Source organism: Gopherus flavomarginatus, chromosome 2 (assembly GCF_025201925.1).
Source record: "Gopherus flavomarginatus isolate rGopFla2 chromosome 2, rGopFla2.mat.asm, whole genome shotgun sequence".
NCBI classification, from domain to species: domain Eukaryota; kingdom Metazoa; phylum Chordata; order Testudines; family Testudinidae; genus Gopherus; species Gopherus flavomarginatus.
This window is the reverse complement of record NC_066618.1, coordinates 254,165,714-254,184,303: the sequence shown is the minus strand read 5'-3', so window position 1 is coordinate 254,184,303 and position 18,590 is coordinate 254,165,714. Positions and strand designations below refer to the sequence as shown.

The following is an 18,590-nucleotide window of genomic DNA, read 5'->3' as shown; positions in this document are numbered from 1 at the left end:
GTTTGTCCCATACAAACATTTTTCTTGTTATTTCCCATGATTAATATAACCCTTATGTAAGTTGCATATGAACATTACGGGGGGGAGGGATTGTAAAGAGTAAATATGATCAATTAAGGTATTTTAATGTGAATATTCAATTACCTTTATGGTTTGTGTATTTGATTACTATCACATATATAAAAAGTCAGCTGAAACATTACACAGCAACCTTAGAATGGAGTTCTGTAATTTGATGCACAATAGTGAACCCTAGCCGTAGCACAGAGGCCCATTAAAGTCAACAGGGCTCTGTATGTGTGCAGGGTCCACCTGCATGCATTGAGTTGCACAACTAGGGCTTTAATTCTGACCCATAACAAATACTTATGAATATCTACAAACTCGAAAGGTAATAGAATAGCTATTTAAATTTCTCCATAGCTTCTAGACTGGTCAAGAGAAGGCAAAAAATGAGCAATGTTTCACAAAGATTTACTAAAAAGGAAATCTGTAGTGGTAGGAAATGCACCCCAACATCACTCTGAGCTATAATAGCAAATCCTGATATTGGTACATGGGTGCAGATGCATTGGTATCATGAGTACCATATAACAAAAAGTAGAGGTAGTGAATTATTGCAAAACAAAGTTGAATGCAAAAACTACAACTTCTCTTAAGTAGTTATGGAGAATTTTTTTCTCAATTGTTTGTTATGGAAAGCAGGTGGTAAACTTTCAACTGCATAGCTAACATGTTTGTCCCAATATACTGTATATTTTTAGGACAGTAATATGAATATTTCATAATATGTGCTTTCATTTTATACATCTGCTGCTGCTTGTTCTGTAACAATATACAATATTTTTTGAGTACCTAATAAGACTTTACTAATTTATATTCATTTTCAGAGTCAAGCTCTCTCAGTCCCTGAATTGATAATACAAGACACCTCTAAGTATGGTACCTTTGTTAATGGAGAAAAAGTTTTGAATGGTACTTCCAGAACTCTGAAATCTGGTGATAGAGTCAATTTTGGAGTCTTTGAAAGCAAATTCAGGTGAGAACTATTTGGATTGATTCTGAAATGCTGAAATAAAATTGCAGCTGCCAGTTGTAATTTTTTAAAATAGTATCACAGGGTGTACTTAAGGAAGTAAAAGAATAAAGCAAGTAGTGATACATTTCTATAAAGAAGGATTAAAATAAAGTGATATATATGTTCAAGCTGCATTCTTGTAGAAGGTTCTTCCTGTGAATTGACATTGAAACCTTTTGTGGTAAAAGATTAGCCCATAATTGACTCTGCATCATAAGCATTAAGTGTCCTAAAATTAGCCTAAACAAAGAATAAAATCCCTGTTTAATAATACTGTTCCTAAAACATTCATGAATATTTTATAAGAGGAATAAAATTTGGGGGTTGAGATGAAGCTTGGCAGAGCCTCCTTCCACAGTTAGTGATGTAGAGAGAAAGGAACTGAGGTAGTTGCAGAGCTACACAAAGCTTTGAATTTAAGCGGTAAGTCAGTGCTTTTCCTCATAAATATGCAGTGGTACTCAAGGAAGAAATAAAATAACCGATAACTTTTTTTTTTTAATGACTGTTAAATCAATGTTAAAGGAGTTTGGAAGCTGGGGCCTGGTCTACACTATGCGTTCAAACTGATTTTAGTAGCGTTAAACCAATTTAACCCTGTACCCATCCACACAACGAGGCCCTTTATATCAATATAAAGGGCTTTTAAACCCGGTTTCTATACTCCTCTCTGACGAGAGGAGTAGCACTGAAATCGGTATTGCCATGTCGGATTAGGGTTCGTGTGGCCGCAAATCGACGGTATTGGCCTTCGGGCGGTATCCCACAGTGCACCACTGTGACCGCTCTGGAAAGCAATCTGAACTCTGATGCACTGGCTAAGTAGACAGGAAAAGCCCCATGAACTTTTGAATTGCATTTCCTGTTTGCCCAGCGTGGAACTCTGATCAGCACGGGTGGCGATGCAGTCCCAAATCCAAAAAGAGCTCCAGCAAGGACCGTACAGGAGATACTGGATCTGATCATTGTACGGGGAGACAAATCTGTTCTATCAGAGCTCCGTTCCAGAAGACGAAATGCCAAAGCATTTCAAAAAAATCTCCAGGCTATGATGCAGAGTCCACAGCACAGTGCTGCGTGACAAGTGTAACGGAAAGCCAAAGAATCAAATGGACGCTCATGGAGGAAGGGAGCGGGGGACTGAGGACTCCATCTATCCCACAGTCCCCGCAGTCTCCGAAAAGTATTTGCATTCTTGGCTGAGCTCTCAATGCCTGTAGGGTCAAACACATTGTCCAGGGTGGTTCAGGGTATATCTCGTCAGTTCCCCTCCCACCCCCCGTAAAAAAAAAAGGGAAAAAATCATTTCTTGACTTTTTTCAATGTCACCGTATGTCTACTGCATGCTGCTGCTAGGCACGGTGCTGTGGCACTGAACAGCAGCATCCTCTCCCCTCCCTTCCCCGGTGGCAGACGGTACAGTGCAGAAGGACTGGTAGCCGTCCTCGTCATCATCCTGTGAGTGCTCCTGGCTGGCCTCAGGTGAGGTTGGCCGGGGGGCTCCTGGGTAAAAATAGGAATGACTGCCGGTTATTCCCGGCAGATGGTACAGAACGGCTGGTAACCGTCCTCATCATAGCAACTGGGGGCTGAGCTCCTTCGTGCCCCCCCCCCCCTTCATGTCTAAAGAAAAGATTCTGTACTGCTTGGACTATCATAGCAGCTGGAGGCTGCCTCTCCCTCATTTTATCTCACTAAAACCTCAGTGTTTCTTATTCCTGCATTCTTTATTACTTCATCACACAAATGGGGGGACCCTGCAACAGTAGCCCAGGAGGGTTGGGGGAGGAGGGAAGCAACAGGTGGGGTTGTTGCAGGGGGACCCCCTAGAATGGCATGCAGCTCATCATTTCTGCGGGATCTGACATGGAGCGGCTGTGCTCTGTGGTACACTCTCTAGTACACTTGCCCCATATTCTAGGCAGGACTGACTCTATTTTTAGATACAACATAAAGGAGGGAATGACCGGATGAGTCATTCCCATTTTTATCTTTGCGCCCCCGGCCGACCTCAGCGAAGGTCAGCCAGGAGCACCCATGACAGCAGCAGACGGTACAGAATGACTGATAGCAGAGACGGTTATCTTGCAAAGGCAAATGAATGCTGCTGTGTAGCGCTGCAGTACCGCCTCTGTTAGTGGCATCCAGTACACATACAGTGATGGTGACAAAAGGCAAAACGGGCTCCATGGGTGCCATCCTATGGCATCTGCCAGGGCAATCCAGGGAAAAAGGGCGTGAAATGATTGTCTGCTGTTGCTTTCACGGAGGAAGGAATGAGTGACGACATTTACCCAGAATCACCCACGACACTGTTTTTGCACCATCATGCATTGGGATCTCAACCCAGAATTCCAATGGGCGGGGGAGACTGCGGGAACTATAGGATAGCTACGGGATAGCTACCCACAGTGCAACGCTCCAGAAATCGACGCTAGCCTCGGTACATGGACGCACACCACCAAATTATTGTGCTTTGTGTGGCTGCGTGTACTCAACTTTATACAGTCTGTTTTACAAAAACGGTTTATGTAAAATCAGAATAATCCTGTAGTGTAGATGTACCCTGGCTTTGTCTCTTACATTGGACTCCTATTCCAATTTAGTGCTTCCAGTGTCGTCAGTTTGTAGCAAAACAGCACTCTTCAGTTCTTATAACAAACAGATATTTTAGTATATCATATTTAGAAAATATATTTGAAACATGTTTCAGAAACTGTCATAGAACCACATACAGTCATGACATTAGCATAAAAAAACTGAATAATTTTTAAGCCAAAGAACAAGGTACAATACACTCTTGGAAAATAGAATCGTGGGACTAGAAGGGACCTTGAGAGGTAATTTAGTCCAGTCCCCTGCACTCAAAGAAGAACTATTTTAATAACTAGACCGGGGTGGGCAAACTTTGGCCTGAGGGCCACATTAGGTTTCCGAAATTGTATGAAGGTCTGGGTAGTGGAGGCTATGCCTCCCCAAACAACCAGGCATGGCCTGGCCCCTGCCCCCATCCGACCCCCCCTGCTTCTCACCCCTTGATGGCCCCCTGGAACTCCTGCCTCATCCAACCACCCGTCCCCCTGACCAGCCCAGGATCCCCTATGCCTAACTGTCCCCTGCCACCCCATCCAACCCCTCCTTTCATTCCTGACTGCTGCCCCCCCCGTCTCCATTCAATCCCCATGTTCCCGGTCCTCTGACCACCCCAACCTCTATCCATACCCCAACCCCTATCCACGACCCCAAACTCCCCTTCCCTCTATCCAACCCCCCTGCCCCCCCGCTGCCTGTCTGGAGCACCGGTGGCTGGCAACGCTACAGCCGCACCACGCAGAGCACTAGGACAGGCAGCCGTTCTGACCCACTGGAGCCAGCCACGGCACCATGCAGCACAAGGCACCGGGTCAGGCCAGGGCTTTGCAGCTGTGCTGCCAGAAAAGAAGTTTCTTATAAGCCTTCGTCTCAGGAACTGCTACCATTAGCACATTCCTACAGGGAACAGTTTAATACACTGCACCTGCAGGAGCTTGCAGCCCCGCCGCTGCCCAGAGCATTGGGCCGGCGGCCCAGTGAGCTGAGGGGGAACAGCAGGGAGGGACCAGGGGATAGCCTCCCAGGCCAGGAGCTCAGGGGCCAGGCAGGAGGGTCCCATGGGCTGGATGTTGCCCGTGGGCCGTAGTTTGCACATCTCTGAACTAGACCATCCCTGACAGGTGTTTGTCTAACCTGCTATTAAAAATCTCCAATGACGGAAGTTCCAGAACCTCCCAAGGCAATTTATTCCAGTGCTTAACCACCCTGACAGGAAGTTTTTCCTAATGGCCAACCTAAACCTCTCTTGCTGCAATTTAAGCCCATTACTTGTTCTGTCCTCAGAGGTTAAGGTGAATAATTTTTAAGAAAATAACTTATTACTGCAGAGTAAGCATAAGTTAGCAATAATCAACACCTCAATATTCAAAATATAAAACTTTCAAGAGATGTCTTAGCACAGAGGGTCCTAAATACTTTGCTGTGATCCCCCATGGGAGTCACATAACAGCCTTGCCAACTCCCATTCATCTGAGGCAGCAGGTGACTCAGGAAAGAGGGTGGCTCATGCCCAAGGTGGCAGTAGGACCCATCTGGCGCCATCTTTGGAGGAATCCAGGGCAGAATGGCACAGAGAGGGTGAGGAGGCCTGGTCCGATCTTCACCTGCCCTCACTCCTTCAAGCTCCAGAGGGTTTAGCCCACGTAGGGCTGCAGCTGGCCAGATGTCCAGGACAGAGCAGCAGGGACAAGAGCACTCAAGGAGTCCTCCGTGATTTGTAAGGGGAGGAGGGAGAGAGCAGCAAGCTGCCCTCTCAGGGCTGCAAGTCCTGCCCCTGAGGACTCCCTGTGTGCTCTCCCAGCTGCTGTCCTGCCCTAGCCTAGACATCCAGCTGGCCATAGCCCTATACCCCAGCTTGTTTCCTCCTCCCTGATAACCATGTCATGCTCCTCTTCTCTCCTCACCCCCCGTTTGAAAACCAATAGCTTAGCATACAGGAGCCTGTTGATTTTTATCTCAGTTTATAATAGGTTTGGAAGAGCTCTTTTCATATGCCATAGCCCCTTTTATGGATTCTGCCACACGTGTAGTAGTGCATCCTTCTGCATAATTCCTAGCACAATATCCAATAGTTGGACCTCTCCAGTTTCTAACTATAACTGTTGCTGGCTATTTATAATATTTTTTCTCATGACTGGATGTCATTGTTCCATTAATGTATGCAACTAAGCTAAATAAGAAATTTGTGCAGCTTGACATATTTGCCCTTTTTTGTTACAAAGGACAGAGGGAACAAGAAACTTGAAACATTTTCATGCAAACACTTGCTGATGCATTCACCCTCTCTTGCCATAGAAGGAGGAGGAGGATTAGCCCTTAAACTAGCTAATATGTCAAGATATTCAGAGAGACAAGATAGATAAGGTAATATATTTTATTGGACCAACCTCTGTTGGTGGAATGGACAAGCTTATATTACCTCATCTACTTTATCTTTCTTGTATCCCGGGAACAACAAAGCTACAACACTGCAAACAAGACATTCAGAGGCAAAACCACAGTCATGTAACAATCTTGTATCTCTAATAGCTGTTAGCCCTGATGCCTTCCAGCTATCAGGAGCAGATGTGCTAAGAATTCCTCCCTGCACACTGCAGAACTCTCCTGCTTTCTCCCTCTGAAAGTTAATGGTGACACGATCCACAAGAATTTGACTTCAAAAATCCCAACATTTTGAAAATGGAGATGTACCTCTTGTGGAGTTGGGACTTCTTTCTACACCCAATCCTCCTTCCAGTCCCAGGGTTTTATCTTCCTACTGTAGAGGCAGTGACACTGGAACAATTTTTATAGTGAGAGTGCTGAGAGCCATTGAACCAAACTGTAAACCCTGTATTTAATGGAAACCACTTGAAGCCAGGGGTGCTGCGGCACCCCTAGTTCCACCATCGATGAAGGGATAAAGCCCTTAAAGAATCATATAATACTGTAATAGAGCAGCAGAGGGGGAAATTAAGAGTCAAAGCCAAAGAAGAAAATGTGTGTTTCTCAGCTAAGACTTAAGGGATGGGAGGCTTGATAAGGAAGAGCGATTCAGATTAGAAGAAGGATTTTTTTTTTCCAGTAACAGGGGAGAAAGGAGGCAATGCTGAGAATGGACAGAAAATTGAACTTGTAATAAATTTAAAAAAATGTATTTCACGCTTAATGGGAATGAAGGGCTGTTAACCAGTGTACATTTACATTTAGGCTGAACAAAATGAGTGCGTTCTTTGAAACAGTGACTCTCAACCTTTCCAGACTACTGTACGTCTTTACCTCTTTCAGGAGTCTGATTTGTCTTGCATACTCCCAAGTTTCACTTCACTTAAAAACTACCTGCTTAAAAATCAGACATAAAAATATAAAAGTGACACAGCACGCTGTTACTGAAAATTTGCTTACTTTCTCATTTTTACCATATAATTATAAAATAAATCAATTGGGATATAAATATTGTACTTATATTTCAGTGTATAATATATTGAACAGTATAAACAAGCAATTATATGAAATTTTAATTTGTACTGACTGTGCTAGCAAACTTTCTGTAGCGTGTTGTAAAACTAGGCAAATATCTAGATGAGTTGATGTATCCCCTGGAAGACTTCTGTGTACCCCCAGGGGTACAAATGCCCTGGTTGAGAATCACTTCGTTAAAAGAAGCAACATCTATTTTAACTTGAACGCACTTTGACATTTGTTAGTTTTATATGTATTTTCTTTAATCAGTTGTGCTATTCATTATACTTGCCGTATTTTGTTGATGCTATTAGACTTTAAAAGATCCACATATAAATTTCTTCCTGAACTTCCAGTCTACTTGTCTGCAGGGTAGCCAATTAGGAGGCCTTTCTTGGAGTAAGGATTCCCAGAGCTTTTAGGCTCCCAGCTCTTTGGCAGTGGGAGCCTTTGGAGTTTCTGCTCTCTGAGCTGTCCGGCATCCAGGCTCCCTGAGCTGCCCAGCTTGCTGCCGGCAGGAGCTCCATGCAGCTCAGAGAACCCTGGAAATGTTTCAGACAGGAATTCCAGTTTTCAGCCAACTCTGTCTGTCTATAATGTTTCACTTTAACTATTTAGACGAGGACTGTCGATTAATCGCAGTTAACTCACATGATTAACTCAAAAAAATTTATCACAATTTAAAAAATCGTGATTAATTGCAGTTTTAATCACACCATTAAATAGAATACCAATTGAAATTTATTATAAATATTTTGGTATGTTTTTCTACATTTTCAAATATATTGATTTCAGTTACAACACAGAATAAAAAGTGTACAGTGCTCCCTTTATATATTTTTATTACAAATATTTATATTGTAAAAATGATAAACAGAAGAAATATTATTTTTCAGTTCACCTCATATAAGTACAGTAATCTCTATTGTGAAAGTGCAACTTACAAATGTAATTTTTTTTGTTATATAACTGCACTCAAAAACAAAACAATGTAAAGCTTCAGTGCCTACAAGTCCACTCAGTCCTACTTCCTGTTCAGCCAAACAAGTTTGTTTACATTTACGGGAGATAATGCTGCCCATTTCTTATTTACAATGTCACCTAAAAGTGAGAGCAGGCGTTCTCATGGCACTTTTGTAGCTAGCATTGCAAGATATTTACTTGCCAGATATGCTAAACATTCGTATTCCCCTTCATGCTTTGGCCACCATTCCAGAGGACATGCTTCCATGCTGATGATGCTCGTTTAAAATAAAAATAAAAATAAAAGAAGTTTTATTTAAATTTGGGACTGAACTCCTTGTGGGAGAATTATGTCTCCTGCTCTTTTTTAACAGCATTCTGCCATATATTTCATGTTACAGCAGTCTTGGATGATGACCAAGCACATGTTTGTTTTAAGAACAATTTTATTGCAGATTTGACAAAATGCAAAGAAGATACCTATGTGAGCTTTCTAAAGATAGCTACAGCGCTGGATCCCAGGTTTACGAATCTGAATAGCCTTCCAAAATCTGAGAGGGACGATGTGTGGCGCATGCATTTAGAAGTCTTAAGAGCAACACTTGGTTACAGAAACTACCGAACCACCAAAAAAGAAAATCAACCTTCTGCAGGTGGCTTCTGACTTAGATGATGAAAATGAACATGCGTGAGTCCACACTGCTTTGGTTTGTTATCAAGTAGAACCTGTTATCAGCATGGACGCATGTCCTCTGGTATGGTGGTTTGAAACATGAAGGGACGTAGGAATCTTTAGCACATCTGTCACCTAAATATCTTGTAAAGCTGGCTACAACAATATGCCTGTTCTCACTTTCAGGTGACATTGTAAACAAGATGCAGGTAGCATTATCTCCTGCAAATGTAAATAAATTTGTCTGTCTGAGTGATTGGCTGAACAAGAAGTAGGACTGAGTGGACTTGTAGACTGTAAAGTTTTGTTTTATTTTTGAATGCCCTTTTTTTTTGTATATATTTCTACATTTGTAAGTTCAACTTTCGTGATAGAGATTGCACTACAGTACTTGTAATGGGGGAATTGAAAAATACTATTTCTTTTGTTTTTACAGTGCAAATATTTGTTTTATATATATATATATATATATATATATATATATATATATATATATATATAAAGTGATCATGCTACACTTTGTATTGTGTTGTAGTTGAAATCAATATATTTGAAAATATAGAAAACATCCAAAAAGATTTAAATAAATGGTATTCTATTGTTTAACAGCATGATTAATCATGATTTACTTTTTTAATCGCACAATTAATTGCAATTTTTGTAATCGCTTGACAGCCCTAATTTAGACAATTCTCTTCTGTATTTTGTTCCTTGCAGAGTAGAATATGAACCTTTGATTGTCTGCTCCTCGTGTTTAGAGGCTTCTGGGAAAACTGCTCTAAATCAAGCTATTCTGCAGCTTGGAGGCCTTGTTGTGAATGATTGGTCAGAAGAATGTACTCATCTTGTCATGTTATCAGTGAAAGTTACTGTTAAGGTAGGTTGAGTTTCTATATGTTAATAGATTTTGTGACTTCAACATGAAAATGTGTGGGGTGAAACCATAGAGCCCTATTGAAGTCAGTGGCAAAATTCTCATTGACTTCAGTTAGTCCAGATTTTCAGTTAGGAAAATGATTGTTTTCAAGTAAAGAGTCCTTGTAAACAACCTTAATATGAATATTTAACTAAAATCAGAAGAGTCTGAACTGTTTATAGCAGATAAAATATTTTGCAATTGTCATCCACTTTTGTGCATGATGTATTTTTCTGGGCTTCATTTTTTCTCTTCGCTGTGGTATTTGAAAATGCAAAAGAAGCAGACCACTTAAGTGAGAATCAGAGGAACCTAGGAGTTACTATACCATACTCTTAGGGTTGCAGTCCATAATATTAATTATCCTTTTGTCTGATAGAGGCCAGAACTGGATACTTTAGAGGAAGTGCAAGATACCCTGTAGCGAATGATTATGGAATAATATGGCCTTGCGGGGGTGGGAGTTTCCTCCTAACTTGTAGTTAGAGGTTAGTTTCTACCTTCAAACATGAGAATTTAGGTCTTTTCTAGTTTGTATGAAAATCCTATGTAATGTCACTCTGGATGTTTTCATTAGACATTTATATGGATAAGACCATGTCTACACTACAAAGTTTGGCTGACTCAAGTTACTTTGACATAAAGCTATTGTATATTGTATAGGCTCACGTGTGCATATTTGGCTCTTTATGTCTGTACTGTGTGTACTCATAAGGAGTGTTTGTCTTGATGCAAAGTGCAGTGCATCATGCTTATGTATCAGAGGGTGCAACCTGCCAGTGTCCAGCACACTGTCTTTTGGCATGTTTGGCAATGCATGGTGGGGCAGAAACGAGTTGTGCGGGGGTGACTGGAAACAAAGGGTGAAGTTCCCAGCATGCAACTGTCTCATTAAATAACGTCATCCATATACCATAATTTTTGAGCCTTTACAAATCCTGCAAACCTGTGCATCCCTTCTCGCTCTCTGTCTCTGACAGAAGATGCACTGCTCTGCACAGTTGTCATGAGTGTTGCAAACACAGGATGCACAGTCTTCTGCTATTGTATTTGCAGAGCTTCAAGAAGAACTGCATCAGTGGGGAACATGATGATTTCATGGAGGACAGATTGCTGTGGGAAATAGCGAGAACCAATTGAGGGTTATTGGTAGCATTAACAGAGCAGCTGCAAATGGTGAAGCACCACTCTGGGCCTGAGAAATGAGCACTGACTGGTGGGATTGCCTCATAATGCAGGTTTGGGACGAGAGCAATGACTGCAGAACTTTTGGAGGTACAAGGCCTCATTCCTGGATTTGTATGCCAACCTTACCCCAACCCTCCAGCTCATAGATACCAGAATGACAGCTGCACTGGCCGTGGGGAAATGAGTGGTGACTGCACTGTGGAAACTTGCAACACCAGATTGATTTCCCACTTACTGGTAGCATTTTGGAGTTGGAAAATCCACTAGGCTATTGTCGGACAAGTGTGCAGAGCCATTGATTGTCTCCTATTATGCAGGACCGTGACTCTTGGCAACATGCGTGACATAGTGGATGGATTTTCAGCAGTGGAATTCCCAAACTGCAGTGGAGTGATAGTATGAATATCCCTATTTTGGCACCAGCCTGCCTTGTCCCAGAGTATTTCAACAGAAAGGGCTACTTTTTCCAAGCATTGGTGGATTACTGGGGGCGCTTCACTGACATCAGTCTCAGATGGTAAAGGAGGGGCATGATGCTTGTCTCCTTAAGAACACAGGACTGTTCAGAAAACTGCAAGCAGGGACTTTCTTTTACGACTGGCGGATTACCATGGGTGACGTTGATGAGTAGTGCTCCTGGGGGACTCAGCCTACTCCTTGCTCCCATGGCTCATGAAGCAATGTACCAGCCACCTCAACAGCAACAAGACAAAGATTCAGCTACATTTATAACTAGTACACTGTGTTTCTGTGTTTATTACACTATGAGTTCTGTCACACTATACAAGAACAAGTAAGTGGGTGCTTTCAGTACCCCTAGACATTCTGCAGCATATATTATGAATTAATAAAAATGAATTATTTCTTGAGGAATAGAATTTTGAGTAACAGAACCAGCACATAGAAACTGCAATTTTAAAAAACAAATACATTAAAAACTTAATAAAATAATGGAACAGATCTTAACAAGGGGAAAGAACATTTATGTCCATTTTAGTTACACATATGGGAACTGTGGCTCTCACAGGTCAGTGTATGTGAAGCTGTGGTTGTACTTACAGTCCCCTGGTCTGGAGTGGTAGTGGTAGCCGCTGCTGCCATATAGAATGTTGAGGTGGATATACGGAGTTGCTGTACTGGAGTTCTCCATGGACTGAAAAAGGAGGCGAGTCTGTGATTGTTGAAGCTCTAGACCCACAAACATCTGCAGCATATTTATTTTCTGAAAGTGAAGCCCCATTATGTCCTGGTGCATCTCTCTCTGCTTTTCCTCGTGGGCCTCTTGAGTCTGTTTCTTGTCTGCTTTTTCCTTCTCCAGTCTGAAATACTCACCCTCCAGCCCAGTGCAGTACTGCCATGCAGGATCTCGCTGAACATGTTATCTGGAGTCCTCCTATTTTTTTCTCCATGTCTGGCTCAGGCTTTTCACAGGTGTGGAAGGGGAACTCTTAATAGCCATAACAGCAGCAGCTACAGATAAAACAGAGGTACCATTGTTAGTATAGTAACAATGAATAGCAAAAATTAATGTTCAGAACTCCTTTCCTTTGCTCTTCTAAAGTTTTACATGCTTGTTGACACTTCTGCTTCAGAGAGCTTTTGTGCAGTACCGCTCACAACACCACCCAGGGTGAGGATGGCCTTCAAGGGATGAGGAAAATGAGGAAGGCATTTCTCAGTTCCATGAAATTAAGTATAAGGCTATGGTACTGAATGCTGGCACCATTTCCTGCAAGTGGTGGTGATTTTTAACTCTTATCCTGAGGGTAACAAAGGCAGAGAGATCACAGCTGCTGCTGGCATCCTGAAGCTGCCCAGGTCTGTATGCTGCTAACTTGTTAACTTTGGCAGGCACCTGTAATAACCTTAGTCCCAGATTTGGACCTTAGCGTCCAAAATATGGGGGTTAGCATGAAAACCTCCAAGCTTAGTTACCAGCTTGGACCTGGTACCTGCTGCCACCACCCAAAAAATTAGAGTGTTTTGGGGCACTCTGGTCCCCCTGAAAAACCTTTCCTGGGGACCCCAAGACCCAAATCCCTTGAGTCTCACAACAAAGGGAAATAATCCTTTTTCCCTTCCCCCCTCCAGGTGCTCCTGGAGAGATACACAGACATAAGCTCTGTGAATCCAAACAGAGTGAATCTCCCTCTCTGTTCCCAATCCTGGAAACAAAAAGTACTTTTCTATTCCCCCAGAGGGAATGCAAAGTCAGGCTAGCAATCCAACACACAAATCTCCCCTTGATTTCTTCCTCCCACCAATTCCCTGGTGAGTACAGACTCAATTTCCCTGAAGTAAAGAAAAACTTCAACAGGTCTTAAAAGAAAGCTTTATATAAAAAGAAAGAAAAATAAGTACAAATAATCTCTCTGTATTAAGATGATACAACACAGGGTCAATTGCTTAAAAGAATATTGAATAAACAGCCTTATTCCAAAAGTATACAAATCAAAGCACTCCAGCACTTATATTCATGCAAATACCAAAGAAAAGAAAACCATAGAACTTACTATCTGATCTCTTTGTCCTTACACTTAGAAACAGAAGACTAGAAAGTAGAGCTACTTCTCCAAAGCTCAGAGAAGGCAGGCAGCCAGAAAACAAAGACAAAAGACAAAGACACAGACACTCAATTCCCTCCACCCAAAGTTGAAAAAATCCGGTTTCCTGATTGGTCCTCTGGTCAGGTGCTTCAGGTGAAAGAGACATTAACCCTTAGCTATCTGTTTATGACACGCCCCCCAAATTGCAGACAGTGGGGAAGCTCACTGGCGGCGATTTCCTTCTAGAACTTGAAAATAAACAGATTAATACAACACATACACCTTTACATATACTCCTAAGTATATAACTAATACACTTCTACATTTTAAGAACACTTTTTAACTACTGGATTCTGGGAAACTCTCACGGGAGAGTGCATCAGCAACTTTATTAGAAGCTCCTGTGATGTGTTGAATTTCAAAATCAAAATCTTGGAGAGCTAAACTCCAACGAAGAAGTTTCTTGTTGTTCCCCTTGGCAGTATGAAGCCACTTTAGTGCAGCATGGTCAGTTTGTAGTTGGAACCGCCGTCCCCAAACATATGGGCGTAGCTTTTCCAGGGCGTACACAATGGCATAGCATTCCTTTTCACTGACTGACCAGTGACTTTCCCTCTCAGACAGTTTCTTACTGAGAAACACGACAGGATGGAAGTTGTGATCTGTTGCTTCCTGCATGAGCACTGCTCCTATACCACGCTCAGATGCATCTGTGGTTACTAGGAATGGCTTGTCAAAATCCGGGGCCCTGAGCACAGGGTCCGACATGAGCATCGCCTTAAGCTGGGTAAAGGCCTTTTGACACTCATTAGTCCACTTAACGGCATTTGGCTGGGTCTTTTTGGTCAGGTCGGTCAATGGGGCAGCGATTTGGCTGTAGTGTGGTACAAATCGCCTGTAGTATCCGGCCAAGCCTAAGAAGGATTGGACCTGCTTCTTGGACCGTGGGACAGGCCACTTTTGGATAGCATCCACCTTGGCCTGTAGGGGGTTTATGGTTCCTCGACCCACCTGGTGCCCCAGGTAAGTCACTCTGTTTTGGCCTATTTGACACTTTTTGGCCTTAACAGTTAGTCCTGCCTGCCTGATGCGCTCAAAGACCTTTTCCAGGTGTAGTAGGTGTTCGGGCCAGGAGTCTGAAAAAATGGCCACATCATCGAGGTAGGCAACTGCAAATTCTCCCAGTCCAGCTAGTAGACCATCTACCAGCCTCTGGAAGGTGGCGGGTGCATTTCGAAGGCCGAAAGGAAGGACATTGAATTCATACACCCCCGCATGGGTGACGAACGCTGACCTCTCCTTGGCAGGTTCATCTAGCGGTACTTGCCAGTACCCCTTGGTTAAGTCTATTGTAGAGATGAACTGGGCACGTCCCAACTTTTCCAATAGCTCATAGGTACGTGGCATTGGATAGTTGTCCGGACGAGTTACAGCATTTAGCTTACGGTAGTCCACGCAAAAGCGTATTTCCCCATCTGGTTTGGGTACCAGAACCACTGGAGATGCCCATGCACTGGTAGATGAGCGGATTATACCCATCTGTAGCATGTTTTGGATCTCCCGTTCTATAGCAGCTTGGGCATGAGGAGACACTCGGTAGGGTGGGGTTCTGATTGGGTGAGCATTACCTGTATCAATGGAGTGGTATGCCCGTTCAGTCCGTCCTGGGGTGGCTGAGAACAATGGGGCGAAGCTAGTGCACAGCTCCTTGATTTGTTGCCGCTGCAGACGTTCCAGGGTGGTTGAGAGGTTCACCTCTTCCACGCCACCGTCTTTTTTCCCGTCGTAGTAGACACCGTCAGGCCACTCAGCATCCTCTCCCTGGACTGTAAACTGACAAACCTGTAAGTCTCTGGAATAGAAAGGCTTGAGAGAATTAACATGGTACACTTTAGGCTTTAGTGAGGAATTGGGAAATGCTATGAGGTAGTTTACAGCTCCCAGGCGCTCTTGGACCGTGAATGGCCCTTCCCATGATGCTTCCATCTTATGGGCCTGTTGCGCCTTCAAGACCATAACCTGGTCTCCTACCTTGAAGGAACGTTCTCTGGCATGTCTGTCATACCAGGCCTTTTGCTCTTCCTGAGCATCCTTTAGGTTCTCTCTAGCAAGGGCTAAAGAGTGTCGGAGGGTGCTTTGTAGGTTGCTTACAAAGTCCAGAATGTTAGTTCCTGGAGAAGGCGTAAACCCCTCCCATTGCTGCTTCACCAACTGTAATGGCCCCTTAACCTCGTGACCATACACAAGTTCAAATGGTGAAAACCCTAAACTGGGATGTGGTACAGCCCTGTAGGCAAACAGCAACTGCTGCAACACTAGGTCCCAATTATTGGAGAATTCGGTGATGAATTTTCGTATCATGGCCCCCAAAGTTCCATTGAACCTTTCCACCAGGCCATTGGTTTGATGGTGGTATGGGGTGGCAACCAAGTGATTCACCCCATGAGTTTCCCACAGTTTTTCCATGGTCCCTGCCAGGAAATTAGACCCTGAATCTGTAAGGATGTCGCAGGGCCAACCTACCCTGGCAAAGATGTCTGTTAGGGCCAGGCACACAGTGTTAGCCCTGGTGTTGCCTAGAGCGACTGCTTCTGGCCATCGGGTAGCAAAGTCCACTAAAGTCAGTACGTACTGCTTTCCTCTGGGCGTCTTTTTTGGGAAAGGGCCCAGAATATCCACAGCTACTCGCTGAAATGGGACCTCAATTATGGGGAGTGGCTGGAGAGGGGCCTTGACTTGGTCTTGAGGCTTTCCCACTTTTTGGCATACCTCACAAGACCGGACATACTTGGCAACGTCCTTGCCCATCCCCTCCCAGTGGAAGGACTTCCCCAACCGGTCCTTGGTTCTGTTCACCCCAGCATGGCCACTGGGATGATCATGGGCTAAGCTTAAGAGCTTCCCCCGGTACTTAGTTGGAACCACCAACTGTTTTTGCGGCTGCCATTCTTCCCGGTGTCCACCAGAAAGAATTTCCTTGTATAAAAGTCCTTGGTCTATAACAAACCGGGATCGATTAGAAGAGCTGAGAGGCGGTGGGGTGCTCCGTGCCGCCGCCCAAGCTTTTTGAAGGCTGTCATCCGCTTCCTGCTCAGTCTGGAACTGTTCCCTTGAGGCTGGGGTCACCAGTTCTTCCTCAGACTGTGGACTTGGGCTTGGTCCCTCTGGAAGCGATGTAGGTGATGGGGTTGTTTCCGTTGCTGGTGAACCGCTCTCCGCTGGTGCACCTGAGGGTATTTCAGGCTCTGGCTGAGCCTTTTGGGTATGGCTGTCTGTTGCTTCTGCCAGTTTTGGCTCGCTGGCGCCCTCTGGCGTTGAGTTTGAAGATGTGGTTGCACTTGCTGGTGCTGGTTGCTGTTCCAGTTCCGGGCCTGGGACTGGAGGTGCTGTGGCTGTTTCAGTGGTTGGCATGGAATCCGGGTCCACTACCTCTGTCTGGGTCTCTGGTAACACAGACGGGGCCTCTGTGGACGGCTCAGGAACAGGAATGGGTCTGGAAGCTTGCCTGGTTTGGCTACGTGTAACCATTCCCACTCTTTTGGCCCGCCTCACCTGGTTGGCCAAGTCTTCCCCCAGTAGCATGGGGATAGGATAATTGTCATAGACTGCAAAAGTCCACATTCCTGACCAGCCTTTGTACTGGACAGGCAGTTGAGCTGTAGGCAAGTCTACAGCTTGTGACATGAAGGGGTAAATTGTAACTTTGGCCTTTGGGTTGATGAATTTGGGGTCAACGAAGGATTGGTGGATAGCTGACACTTGTGCCCCCGTGTCTCTCCACGCAGTAACCTTCTTTCCGCCCACTCTCAAATTTTCCCTTCGCTCCAAGGGTATTTGAGAGGCATCCGGGCCTGGGGATCTTTGGTGTGATGGTGGTGTAATGAATTGCACTCGCATGGTGTTCTTGGGACACTTGGCCTTGATATGTCCCAGTTCATTACACTTAAAGCATCTTCCATCTGATGGGTCACTGGGCCGAGGTGAGTTACTGGAGACTGGTGAGGTTGAAGGGTAGGGTATCTGTGGCTTTACTTGGGTGGTATGTGGGGTCTTTGGCTGTCCTCGGTTGTAGGGTTTATGGTCTGTGTGCCCCCTGGGGTAATCGTTCCCCTTGACAGTAGCTTTCTTGCTTTCTGCCAGTTCCATCCATTTGGCTCCAATCTCCCCCGCCTCAACGATATCTTTGGGATTTCCATCTTGTATGTACCGTGTGATGTCTTCAGGAACACCATCCAAGAACTGCTCCATTTGTATGAGGAGGTTCAGTTCTTCCAAGGTTTGAATGTTGTTTCCTGTTAGCCAGGCCTCATAGTTTTTTGCAATGTAGTAGGCGTGTTTGGGAAATGACTCCTCTGGTTTCCACTTTTGGTTTCTGAAACGCCGACGGGCATGATCTGGGGTTATCCCCATCCTGTATCTGGCCTTGGTTAGAAAAAGTTTATAGTCATTCATTTGGTGCTTAGGCATTTCAGCTGCCACCTCTGCTAAAGGTCCACTGAGCTGTGACCTCAATTCTACCATGTACTGGTCTTCGGGAATGCTGTACCCAAGACAGGCTCTTTCAAAATTTTCCAAGAAGGCCTCGGTGTCATCACCTGCCTTGTAGGTGGGAAATTTCCTGTGCTGTGGAGCAATATTTGGCGCCGGGTTGTTAGGGTTGGCTGGCACATGCAGCCCAGCTTTTGCCAATTCCAGTTCATGTTTTCTCTGTTTTTCCTTCTCTTCATTCTCTTTTTGTTGTTTTTCCATTTCTTTTTGGTGCTTTTCCATTTCTCGGCGGTGCTTTTCCATTTCTCGGCGGTGGGCCACCTCTTCTTCTTCTAGTTTTCTTTTGTGTGCTGCCTCTTTGATTTGTTCTTCTCTTTCTTTCATCTCCATCTGTCGCCTGTGTTCAGCTTCTTTGATTTGTTCTTCGGCCTCAATTTTTGCCTTAGAAGTCATGATTCCTGTTTTCTGGTGTTGGGGTGCTCTCCGGTGTTTATCTTCTGAACTGCAGGTTCTCTGTTGCCTCCTGAAGTCTGCCTAGCAACAGTGCCTTTAGCTAATTTTCCTTTTCTCTCTCTAGCTAATGTTCAATGAAGGGAAACCAGAAAAACCACTTTATTTGCATGCCTATAAGTGCTGGTACGACTCTCAATGGGAGTGCTATTGTGTGACAAAAGACTGTTAATAGTCCTTAACGACTTCTGCTTA

General features: G+C 44.1%; 1 protein-coding gene across 4 annotated transcripts in view; it reads left to right on the top strand.

The window, feature by feature from the left end:
* NBN (nibrin) overlaps positions 1-18,590 on the top strand; it is a 60,713-nt gene that overhangs the window by 6,496 nt on the left and 35,627 nt on the right. For 3 of the 4 annotated variants that reach the window (XM_050940864.1, XM_050940863.1, XM_050940865.1), the window contains exons 3-4: positions 891-1,039; positions 9,465-9,624. In XM_050940864.1, coding sequence (XP_050796821.1) covers positions 891-1,039; positions 9,465-9,624 — 309 coding nt within the window. Of the gene's footprint in view, positions 1-890; positions 1,040-8,529; positions 8,763-9,464; positions 9,625-18,590 lie in introns of those variants that run through there. The other variant, XM_050940866.1, reaches the window with a different exon arrangement.